Source organism: Prosopis cineraria, unplaced genomic scaffold (genome assembly GCF_029017545.1).
Source record: "Prosopis cineraria cultivar Desert tree isolate PC_DT_omini unplaced genomic scaffold, ASM2901754v1 PC1848, whole genome shotgun sequence".
NCBI lineage: Eukaryota > Viridiplantae > Streptophyta > Magnoliopsida > Fabales > Fabaceae > Prosopis > Prosopis cineraria.
In genome coordinates this window covers 13,697-26,982 of record NW_026557173.1, presented here as the reverse complement: position 1 = coordinate 26,982, position 13,286 = coordinate 13,697, and the positions used below count along the sequence as shown (strand labels likewise).

The 13,286-nt window shown below is 35.1% G+C and overlaps 1 protein-coding gene and 1 pseudogene across 1 annotated transcript; both read right to left on the bottom strand.

The window, feature by feature from the left end:
* Window positions 1–263: 263 nt before the first annotated feature.
* LOC129301012 (uncharacterized) lies at window positions 264–3,898 on the bottom strand (annotated as a pseudogene).
* Window positions 3,899–8,038: 4,140 nt separating this feature from the next.
* LOC129301011 (leucine aminopeptidase 2, chloroplastic-like) lies at window positions 8,039–13,286 on the bottom strand. Its single transcript, XM_054939594.1, is given in 11 exon segments — window positions 8,039–8,390; window positions 9,234–9,421; window positions 9,749–9,809; window positions 10,180–10,257; window positions 10,958–11,053; window positions 11,271–11,397; window positions 11,772–11,997; window positions 12,205–12,399; window positions 12,522–12,893; window positions 12,896–12,935; window positions 13,206–13,286. Coding segments are annotated over 11 exon segments (1,578 nt in total). The 5' UTR covers window positions 13,272–13,286; the 3' UTR covers window positions 8,039–8,261.

Here is a 13,286-nt window from a genome sequence, read left to right as displayed (position 1 = left end):
AAGAATAAAGAATTATAATAAAATGCTACAAATAAATGGGATGGGAACGATGCCCTGCTCATATTTTAATACCATTGACACATTCACCAATCACCAGTCAAAAACTGTAACTGCATTTTGACAATAACAAGAAGAGAAAATTTAATTCACAATGTACTGATCTCTGTTCGACACAAGAACCTCGGGCAGGGAGGGGCAGTTTACAACTTATATTTAATGCTCAACTCAAAATGAGAGGCACAGAATGAAATTTCAATACCAGCCTATAACGACGGAATGATTACATAGCATAACTCAACACATGAAAAATTTAGCTCCTCTTGTACAGGTGCAGGTGGTGGTGGGGCTCTAACATCCTCACAGTGCGAGGAAGCATAAATTCAGCAAATATGGGATAATGAGAGGATGGGTAGTACCCATCAATGTTATCATAAAACCACTTCACATGAAACAGGAATCAGAGATCTACCTCTGAAAAGGATCCAATCAATATGAAGATCCTGTGTTTGGCGATCCCAGCAGAGGCAAAGTGCTCTAAATATTAATTTGACAAATTCTAGAGCTCCTTGCTTGTCACCTAGAAGCACCAGATAACACTCAATAATGGCATCGCTCTGTCATGTCAATAGAAAAGTGAAAGCAACAGAACAGTACCCTTGAATCCATGATAAGTGCGGATTAAGGAAACGTTTTTCCTTACACGGGCACTAGGCCATGCATCCCGCATATCCCCAAACTACACCATGCTCTCTGCAAAGAAGCAAGTTCAAACACAAATTACAATGCAAACTACTCAATGTTACTTCAATTACAGATGGTTGCACGGAGCACAACTTAAATATTCCGATGAATTTCAAAGAATAATGATAAAATAGGACGTGTTTTGCATTTTTCTTTGCTGTTTTGAAAGAGGGAGGCCCAAGTGGAGGGGGAATATGTTGAGTGGTCCAGTAAGAATATGGGAGAATTAAGAAGAATGATTGCTCTTAAATAATTATCATATTCTCCATGTCCTTTTTCGTTGTGCATACGGTATTTTACTTCTTGATAATAGTATCGTCTAATAGTACAAGAACAATATCTCATGGAATTATGAATTTGACCTCCTAAGAGGGTAACATGAAATAAATTGGAGATAAATAAATGAAAGAAAGAGTTCTAGACATTTTTTAATTAAGGAAGCTACCTTGATCTTCCAAGGAGAAACCTCCTGTAGTTGATTCCTTTTGTGCATTGAATCCTCCACAGTATAAAAACTGGAAGGCTAGGAGGCAAGGATGCAATGTGCTGCCATGTGAGTAAAGCACTTCGTCTACGAGCACGAGGACTGAATTGATCCATGTTTGTATTTACTATCTGAAATGAAAATCCAGGCGGTTCAACCCCTTTCAGTTGAAATGTGTGGGACATCATGTCAAAGAACCCAGAATGCCGAAGTTATGTCCAGATAAGTAAATTTCAGAACAAATTAAGTTGGGTTTTAAGAAAAAAACAAAAATATAAGGATATAGCCCATGTTGCTATGCAAGAACTTCAGAACCCCATGACATGCTGCCAGGTACAGAGGGAGACTCGGACAGCAAAAGGTTCCGCCTTCCAGAAGCTCTACCTTCAATTTTGAAAGCAATAATGGAGATCAACTAATAACTTCTGTGCCGGATACATAAATAACACGCCTAGTAAATAATATTGAGTTGATCTAATACCTTTTCCCTATCATAGAAGATGTGCACTGCTCATCAGTAGTGTCTTCAGGGCCTTTTCGTGATATGCCGAAACTGATCATAACCTGGGTTATTGTTTAAAGGAAATGATGTACTCCATTAAGAAGCTAAATAGGTTATACACTAGAGACCTTTAACTCAAAGCTGCACATTCCATCATAGCGAAACATCTCTATGCCAATTCTTTTTCTACGAAGATAAATAAAGCCATGAAATGAAGTGTTTGACACTTCAACATCTATCTCAAACTCAAGCCAGTTGCATATAAGTAGCAGTTTATAGTAACCCTTTCAGCATTAGGTCGAAACAAATTCTCCTTGACGTAGACCATCCTGTTGTTTGTTGCCTTAAGCAGCCATGCATGCTTTCTTATTCAAGAATGCCCTTTGCTTTGAGCAGTTTCAACTTCTGTGGAGGAAACAATCTGAATCGCACTTGATCTTGTAAATACATCAAATTAGAATTTCACAAGTAGTGCAGAACAAGATCTTGAAATCTTTTCCTGGTGATGAACAATCATTTTTCTTAATGTAGCTCATTTCCAATTGTTGCCAGATTTAATTTTTTGCCAAAAAAAAAAAGCATTATCAAACACAGTAAATCAAGATCATTATCATGTTACCTTTTATTTCTTCTCTCGAACTCTTTCGAAAGCATCAATGGCTTCTTTCACATAATAATTGAAGTCGTTTGAAAAATATGTTGGAATGGCTAAATTGAATTAAAACTTTCCCAATTAAGAAGGAATGGCTACAAAAGGAAGGAAGAAACGTCGCTGGCATTTTCAGATGTTTAAATGAAACTGTAGCATTGCAAAATATGGTATGGGTAGCCAAAGAAGCTGGCATTTTCAGATGTCTAAATCATTTTAACATCTTAGATCAAAAGCAATCCAGGGGGGAACCCACAAAATCCCTCTATTTTCCCTCTTCTTATCAATTTGACAGCTTCAAAGAATCACCAGTTTGCACATATAGCTTCTTAGCATGGTTTAAGGTTTACCTATCTAACCCACATTGAGATTTTTGAATTATGCATGCAACCATCTCAAGACAAGAATATCTCAAAAGACTTGAGCGGCGTTTTGTAATACAATACATGATAGCCCCTTATCACATTGCCATAATAACTAGTACCACATATTCCTTGTTGAAGGCTCTGGCTGTGGTCCAGGCTCTCATACATTAGGTCAAGAGATGCACAAAGCTTGCGCGCAGCCATGCATACAATAGAGTGAAGCAACCAAAAAACTAATTATTTCATGGTTAAACTTGGAGCTTAACTTATTTGAAAGTATGTTACCTGGCAAACCCTGATGAAGAAAATCCAACTGCGATTTCACTCCTGTATCAAGGAATCGAATCAAAGCATAGGAAGAACTAAACTAAATCAGAATACTGCATGTAGGAACCGCTAAACTAACAAACAAACAAACAAAAACGATTTGCCCAGATCAAATATCTGAGGGAAAAACCAAATAAGCAAAGAGCAAAAGTTCAATGAGCACAGTAAGAACCTTCATACTAAAATATTATTTTCGCTTTCGCTCATTCAATGGACAAGCAATGGAATATCGAAATCCGGCTTTCTCAAATGGAACCAAGACCGAAATCAAGAAATTAAAAAAAAACAAAACTTTTCCAGCAAATCCAAATCAAAATCAGGATCCGCATCCGTGTCCGCTTAAAAAATTAAAGAAAAATGTAACCCAGAAAAGGATCAACCTTGCTGAGTACAAGGATGATTGGGGAGTAAAACTAGTAATAACGCTTATGCACAAAACCCCCCGCTTCTCCCTGAATTAGGACTGTCCTGTGGCTGATCGTCGTGGAGATTGAAGGTCATCACAGTCAAAGAAACACTCATCTTTGTTTGATCCGCTTTCTCTTGCTTTCTCTATCCTTGTTTATTTCTACTTCATGATATATTTGATTGAATGAAATGCTAGAGAAGAGAAGAGAGGCGGGCGAGCTAGTGCAATTATTATATGTGACTCTTTTCGGCTCTTCGAATAGAGAGTACCGAAAGAGTCAGACTATGGTCGGACGCTTTGAGCAAAATGCCAGAGAGCGAACAGAAGCAGTTTTAATTTTTCTTTTAATTTTTTCCTTCCCTCTTTTTTGTTGTGCCTGAGAAGAAAAGAGAGATTCCAAAGGGAGAAAAATGAGTCCTCATGTCTGAAAGGCAGAAACTGAATGTCAATAATAACAATAACAATAATAATAATATAATGAGTCAGGACTTTAAAAAAACAGAGGAGAGAGAGAGGACAGAGAGAGAGAGAGAGAGATTCGGTGCGTTTTGTTAAAACGGGGGTCGCATATGCTTGGGGCACGTTTGCAGATCATGAGCCTTAAACTTCGAGGGTGCCATTCCACCAAAACGCACCGTCGCGTTTGTATCATCCGCATGTGATGTGAGTTATTTGCATGAGACTGAGACGGTGAGCGTGTGGAGTGTGAAAGATGACTATTTGCATAAAGTTTGGTGGGGACAACAAAATTCAAGATTTTAATTTTGAGCAACTACTCTTATATGAAATTTTTTGCTTCTTACCTTTCAATATTGTTTGGTTGGGGGAAGGGGAGAACAGTAGAAGGGAGGGATAGCTCCCTCCCCTTCTTTAGTTTGAAAAAGTGGAGAAGGAGGAGGGGGGTGTGAGGGATATTAGTTTGTGGCATAGTAGCTTCCCATTGCCGTTCATCTATCGTTAGCTTGCTATTACATGTGTCTGTCTAAGTTGGCTTGGTGTTCATCCATGGGTCACTTGTTAACTTTGAATTTGGTCAAAGTAAATAACTAACCCAAGTGTTAGTCTATTTCACCATGAAATAAAAGATAAAAAAAACATAATTTTGAGTCTTTGCACTTTGCTCGCATTTTGCTTTGTTATTGGTCCCTTCATTTTTTTTTAGTGTTCTAAGTTCTTACATTTTTATTTTTTAATATTTTAGATCCCTCCATAAATAAAGTGTAGTAATCTAAAATATCAAAAAAAAAGTATAGAGATCAATAACAAAGCGCGAGCAAAATATAGAAATCCAAAATTATATTTTCCCAAGATAAAATCACGTGTGTGTATATTGCAAGTAATGATTATGTATTATAATTATAATAGCATATATCTAACAATGATAATTATGTACTTATAATTATATGGAAATATAATTCATACTATATTTTATTAAAAAATAATTTTACTAAAATAAGGGTAAAATTATCTATATATAATTATTTTTTCTCTTATTCCCTCCTAAGCCAAACAAGATAATATTAAAACCTTTTCCTCCTCTCCCTTTAAACCAAACGAACTCTTAATGTGGGAGCTTTTTGTTGTCATACTTTTATTTTTTTTTTAATTGAAGGCTACAACAAAATCCATGCAAAAAATAACATAGTTGGTCATATTAGAACTTAACAAATTTATGCAACATAAAGTTAGATCATAAAAAAAATTCTTGAAACCAATAAGTATTGTGGGATGCCTGATAAGCAAACCAATTGATATATATATTTACCTCACAGTAAGCATGGTCAAAAGTGAAGATCTAAAGTCCATACAATAACCCTCTGGATCTATAGAGGATTTATTGTTTCAAGCCTTTGCCCTTTCAGATGTGAAGAAGTGGAAGATACTGTGCATTTGTTTCGTGACTGTAAACATGCTAGAAACTAGTGGTCTGAGTTTGTGCGCCTTGATTTCAATTAAAAGTTTTTAACTTTAGATAGATGCAACTAGCTTGATTGGAACATGAAGGAGAAAGTGGGTTTATCTAGTACTTATTACATGCCATTATCTTTTTGCAAATATATGCTAGAATATTCAAAGGAATAAATGCAAAGTTCTCTTCTAGGAATTGATAGTAAGGCTATTGAAGAGCCTTACTTTCTTTTATTTAAGGTAGCTGCTGATTATAGGTTGTTAATCAAGATTTCTATGTTGCATACTTTAAAATCAAGTTTAAATAGATATCCCTTGCATGAAAATACGATATCGCTAGAGACTAATGGCTCTGCCTTAGCTGATGGTTGTAGCTCCTATGAGGCGCCATGAGAGATGCGATTGCATTCAAAGTTTTGATTACAAGCTGGAAAGTATTCCAACTACCATTGCTAAAATCTATGGCATTTTTAAGGGACTTGAGTTTTGTTGGAAGAAGGGTTTTGGACTGTGGATGTCTTTTGTGATAGTGCACATGCCATCTTACTTATCACAAGAGACAACCATAGTTTCCACTCTTTCATGGATATCATTAAGTCGACAAAGAGATTGTTGTGTAAGAATTGGAGTATTAACCTCAACTTTGTTTACAATGAAGAGAATAGGATGGCCGACTATTTGGTAAAGTTGGCTCATAGTATTCCTTTTGATTTTACACTTTTTTGACCAACCACCTATTTTTTAGGTTTTGGGTTGTTGCCATTTTCTTTTTTGGGGATTTTTTAGTCAGTTTCATTTTTGTTTTTTTGTTGGTGTCTTGTACCCTTTATTTGTTCTTTTTTGAATGAAGGTTCCTATGCATATTCAAAAAGTGAAGATCCAATTCTATATAATGATATCTTTTATCTTCATGATTGTATTATGAAAGGGTGATTTTGGGAGAGCTTATTTTGAATAAGTGCTTGAGCTTTAAGAGTCAGTGTAAATGTTCACTTTTTAAAAGTTTGGCACTATGACATAGGATAAGGTCTTTAAGGATATCCATAAGTCCTATGAGTTCCAATGCAATGTTGAGATAAGAAACTTGGTGAAACCCATCATCCAATTATCCTCCTTATCATAGATAATGCCTCCACAATCAACTTCTTTGAAAGTATTCTATATTTACCAAGCTATCTATGTTAAATATAACCCATCCTGCTTTAGGTTATATCATTTAGCTTGTAATTTTCTTGAACCCAAAATCAAATAGTTCAACTTTGATTGAATATTGAGATCATTGATTATGTTATGGATGTTATGAGAATAGAGATATGTACATCTTTCTTTTTAAGTATTCATGAACAAAAAAATTATATCAAAGGATTCTTCTTGTATTTGAATTCCCCACATCATTCTTTACATTTTAAAGTATCCATTTTTTTTTCCAAACTTTAATTTAAGAAGAAGGTTTTTAGCTTGTTTTGATTTTAAGCATAAAATCTTAATTTCCTTTATCTCACTTATTTATTTATTTTCCTTAAACTACCCTATTCATTATAAACATTAATTTGTCTAAAGTCTTAGTTTGCAAGGGTTATGATCTGCAAAGATTATATTACACTTGGTCTTGGAATTTCTGTATTACAAGATTTAGGTAAATAAAGTATACAAACAAAGTCATCTCGTATAACGAAATGACACAACAAGTAGAAGAAATATTTTCTAAACTTTAATAGAAGACTTTTAGAATTTTTTTGTATTATAAATTAACATTAAAAAATCTGACCAAAATATCTATGTACATGCATGAATTCAAGGAACACTCTTGTTTGTTCCTACTCCATAGGAGGAAAATCTTTAAATGCAAATCTTTGAATGAAGCAATCATCACATCCCTGATGGTCAATAATCGCGCCTAACATTCTTTGATTATGCTTACTCTTATCATTAAATGGGTGGATTTTTGTTTGCTACTATTAATTTCTTTTTTGAAAAAATTAATCTTTTAATCCTTCAACTTTTAACTCACTTGTAACTCAATCCTCAATTATGACTCATTGCGACTCAATCCCTCAACTATAACTCGCTGCGACTCAATCCCTTAACTTTTGATTCACTTATAACTCAATTTTTTTTTTAATTTTTTAAAGAAATTTCTTACCAAATAAGAAGGATAAAAAAACTCATATATTATTTTAAAATATCCTCCTCTTGCTCATTAATGTGAGATATAAGTTAACATAAAAAAAATTAACAAAAATTAAAGGGACTAATTTGTAAGTAATTTAAAAGTTGAAAGATTGAGTCATATGCGAGTTATAATTGAAAGACTGAATCATATGTGAGTCATAATTGAAGGACTGAGTTATAAATGATTTAAAAGTTGAAGGACTAAAAGATTAAATTTTTTTTTATTCCATCATGTAATATCTTAGGAAACCTGTAAGTATTACCACAACCTCCTGTTCCAACTAAAATGAACTCTCACTATATGAAACTGTTGTTATTAATGATAACTTTATAAGTATCTCAAGAATGTTTTTAACATTTTTATTCAACACGACTATCTATCTCAAGACTTGATTTTGAATCTTCAAAATAAGCTAATTCAACTTTCTTAACTGAGTGAATCATGCCCTGGTCTATGCTATTAATCTCTGAGCATACTGGAAACGCACAAGAAAGAGGCTAAAATGTCTTACAAGGGACACATTACAAGAACCGTGAAAGCTGAAGCAAGAAGTCAAGGCTGTGAACCACACACACAAACTGAGAGGCTATTTAGTATTTACTCATCACAGATGATTCAGAAACCCAGAAAAAGCCTGCAATTTATTTCATCCTCACTGTTTCACTCATGTTCTAACAGACTTTGATTTGATTCCCTTTATCATTTAAGAAGCATTTTTCAAAACCCATTCCACTAAGGTAGCGATGCCGAATCCTGTCGCCGTTAGCTTCTTCTCACTTGCCACTGGACCAGCCATGTCAATATGCAGCCATTGAACCTTTTCATCAACAAACTGCAAAAGCACAGAATTGTTAATATATTTCGAAACCTACTCATAAAAAGAATAATAACAACAACGAATGGGAGGGTGAGTCAAAACAACAAAGAAGTTCAGATAGTTCGCAATTAAGACTTGTCCCACTAATTGAGGTTGGCTGCATAAATTGCACAATGCTATTAAGTTCTGTTAACAGCATTTCAGATGTATCATTCATCATAAGATTCCGCTTTATAACTTCTTGAAGCATCCTTCTTATTCTTCCTCTTTATTATCATAAGGTCAAAACCATCTACTCAACTCTCTCTATTGGCACCATTAGTGGCCTTCTTTGCATGTTGTCCATATTTTTTCCCCAAAATAATTGCATCAAACAAATGTTCCCTCTGGTACTTTTTATAAGTCCATGTTAACTAATTTCCTAAGATTAAGGAAATTAGTTAAAGTTAGTTAAACGTTTAAAGCTTTTACAACCTTGCAAAATTACCCTTCAATTAGGATAGATCATTAGGAAGAATGAATGGGAAAGCCATTGTAGAGAGACAAGGTCATTTTTTGATATTAGTTATAACTGTTTTATTAAATTTTATAAAGGATCTTATAAAAATAAGATCGGAAGGAGTGGTTTTTTACACAAAATTTTCATTCCAAATTAGGGTATTCCATGGAATGCCAATCCATCTGTATCATTCAACCATCATGTCCAACAACGCACTACCATTTTATTCCAATTGCTCAAAATCCTGTTCTGTTGTTAGACAATCGTGAAGTGGCGTACAGCATTTGGACTGATTTTCCTTCAAAAAGACTTCAGCAGAACTAATTAACTTTGCAGAGCTGAATGAGTATAGAACATACCTGTTTCAAGAAGAGAGCTGCATTTATAGCACCACCCTGTCGCCCACCAGTGTTCACCATATCAGCTACTCCTGATTTCATGGATTCCCAGTAACTTTCCTCCATTGGCATCCTCCATAATTTTTCTCCACTCACTTCTGCAGCTTCAAGAATTTCTTTTGCCAGTTCATCACTGGGTGTGAACACACCTACAGAAGTAGTAAAGTTGACAATCAATGACAGACGATATTCAAGAAAATGAATAAATAAGTATAGAAGTTCGGCGAACACTAAAATTGTCAAGTGTTAGAAAAGCCACCACAATGTGGCCACTTTAATAGCTACATGTGTTTCAGGTTCTGCCCCTCACAAAGCTTAGCTTTTCTCTCATTTGATATGTCAGGGAAAAATTAATTCATTGACACCTGAACAGTGAGCGTTTCTCTGATCGTAACAAGCACATGTTGGTATATGGTTCTTAAAACTGATCAGAACACAATATAATTTATAATATCGTGGGTTGATTTCATGATTACCTGCAATTGAGGGTCCAAGTGCAACCACGCAGGCTCCAGTCAAAGTTGCCAGATCAACAATCTAGTAACAGTTTATCATCCTGTTAGCACAGTTCTAAAACAAAAACATACATCCAACAAGTTTAGATCTTGTTACAAGAATCGAACTTGATTTTCCCACGTACATTAAGGATGAAAATCATGGACGAAGTTTAACACTTTGATTCAATCAGACTAACAAGAATGGTGACAATATTCTCTCTGACTTTTTAAGAAATGGATGATGAAACGTATCAACCATGCAAAGACATTAATTCTCAAAGAAATCAGAACTATTTTAATTTGAGTGAATATCTGAGATATCCTCAGTGAAAAGCACCTTGGTTACAGATGCGTATCAAACATACGAAGACGCATTAATTGTCAAAGATGTACTAGTCATATAGATGTACCTTTTCAACACCTTGGTTACAAGCATATACCAGAGCATCTGCTAGGGTAAGCCTCCCCTCTGCATCTGTGTTGTTAACCTATCCAAGAGGTTAAGCCAATGACACATTCTTACTCATAGTACATGATTTCAGATACCGATACTTAATAAGTAAACAAATTCAAGTATTCATTAAGCAGTACACCACTTATGTACCAGTACTAGATGTTGCTAGCGCAGGTTAGCAGCATTGATACACTGAAAACATTCTCAAAAGGTTCCAGAAAAAAGAAATTTGGGAGGTAAGGAAAATAAAGAAAGTTTAAAACATCGATGTCTAAGCTCAGGCTAATAATACAGCACATGAAAAATCTATTCATTAAGGAATGTTCACAAAATCGATAAGTTGCAGTGAACCAATTTGTTAACAAATCCATTTATTAGGAAATGTCAAAAAAAAAAAAAATAGATAACCTCACCACTCTTCAAGAGTTTTTCTCTGAAATAATCCAGGGAAAACTTCTTTCAAATGTAAATAAATGAAACATTTTTCCAAATAAAAGTATTCAAAGAAATACTGGTTATATTTTAATTGCTTTAAATAATTCTGCAATAACAAAACATATATGATAATGCTAAGTCTATCTAACAACAAAGTGAATAGTATTAAGCAGTACACAAAACTGAAAGCTAAGTTAAGATGATAAGATTTTAATCAAAATCCACATGTTTCTGATTCAACACCTTATGCAATAAGTTAGATGATATATAAATAAATCATGAACCAAATAAATCCTTGCCTCTATCGTCTTTCCATTCGAAGCTGTGACAATGTCTCCAGGCCTCATACCAGTTCCACTTATCATATTCTCGCAAGCAGCAACCACAAAATGAACCTGCACATGCAAGCATACAAAAATTCAAATTCTAGTACAGTATGAATACATTTCATCTATGAAGATTTGAAAAGTTAGGCACAACTTTTCTACAACATTTGCACCCAAAGGCTTAGCATAACAAAAAGATGAAAGGGCAAACTACACCTTCTTCAATGAATCTTGCAAGATATTCTTTGCATTAAAAAAGCCTAAAATAATGGCATAAACAACTTACCTCTACGCCAAGAGGTTTGATTTGACCCAGAGCTTTTGCTGCTCCTAAAACTGCAGCTGAACCACCCATATCAAATTTCATGGTTTCGATTGAACAGCCTGGTCCTGTCTTGATGTTGTAGCCACCACTAATAATTTGCAGATAAAATAATTAAAGATGATAAGAGAAAAGAAAACGTAAGAATTTATACTGATACAACATAAGAAAACGTGTAAATCTCATGCAATAGTTATTTATACATAAAACCCAAAAAAACGTTAGGCCATAACAACAATGCATATAGAGAGAGAAGACAGGTGAGAATGCCACTTAGTAACCAACAACAAGAACAAAATACCAAGTCCTTAGTAATTTTAACAATATAACCAAATAAAAAGAAAATTAACCGCAGCTTTAAAACCATGACTCGCACAGAAGGGCACATTTCAATGCAGAATAATCACTTGTTTTCTAAGTTGTAGCAAAAACAGAAAGAGGCATAGCTCAAAACCATACAATTACCTGTCAAAAGTCAAACCTTTTCCAACTAAAGCCAACTTCACTTTGACAGATCCGCCAGGAGGTTTATAACAAAGATGGATGAAATGAGGAGGATTTGCCGATGCTGCAGCAACACCCAGATATGATCCCATTTTCAACTCCTTACATTGCTCTTCATTCAATATTTTAGCAGTAAAAACATCACCATACATGATAGCAATTTTAGATGCCTCTTCTGCCAATACCCCTGAGGAAGATAAATCATCAAGCATAGGACAACTTTAGTGATAATTCATTTGTTAAGACTGAAAATTAAATAAGCACACGAGTATAATGCAGTGAATCTCAGATTATTGTATCAAGGGAATAGAACTATAAAATCGGTCATCCACCTGACCGATAACAGTAAGGTTCGGGAACAATAATTTTACAAACAAAAAATGGTCCTATGAACCTGGTGTGAGCACATTAGCTGGAGAGTTTACAAGCTCCCTTCCAAAAATAATTGCAGAAGAAACATCTTCTGCATGCTTAAGTTTCTTGTCCAATTGAGGTCCAGTTCCCAAACCAACAATGTCCACAGATGTAAGGGCTGGCTTCTTTGATTCTGACTTATACCTGTGATCTTCAAATATCCCCAGTATAGTCCCTAACACAGTTCAACAAGCATGTCATGTTTAACAAAAAATCACAGCTCACACAAGTATAGATACCCAGACAGGGACAGCACTAAAGCTCTACAATACACATATAAAATTGTAAAGAAAATACCAGATGCTATTGCAGATGCAGAATTAAGCTTTGATTCTGCAGAAAGCCCTTCAGAAGAGGCAAGAACAATGGCAGCATTGTTTGCCTGAGCAGACTTTGCAGCCGCTGCAACAGCCTCGCCAAAGCTTTTAAAAGATGATGTCGTTAAAGCAGACTTTCCAAGCCCAATCAAACCAACTCTCTTGGATTCATGCCCTGATATTCTAAGTACTATCGATTGGCCAACTTTGCCGGTGAAATCCTCTTCAGAAGAAGCCTCGGCTAATAGACCGCCCAACTTTGAGTCAAGCTTCTTTAGAATCGGATTCTCATATTTCAAGTTCCCATCTTTCTTAATGTCTTTCTCCGTTACACCCACTGCAAGTATGTCCCTTTCCATTCTGTTACGTCAACATCTTTTGCAGTAAAAGAGACCTTCGAGAAATTTTCACAAACAGAAAGTAGACAAATCAACAATATAGCAATAAACTCAAGGAGAAACAGGCACAGGTAAAATGTTAAAAAAAAAAAAGATATTTACATCTCGATCAACTCGTGATTGATTCCAAAAACTAGAATCGACCATGAATTATAGGCAAATGCATCGAATTCAGGATTGATTCAAAGCAGAGAACGAAAGATTATTAGAGGGAAAGGAATAAAGGTGGGGAGGGGAAATGGAGTGCGAGAGAGATTCAACGAGACCTTGGGGATTTCAATGCTAGCCGGCTGAGTGAGACCAAGAGTGGCCCGAGCGAGAGTGTGAGCCATGAGGTTCTGCGTTAT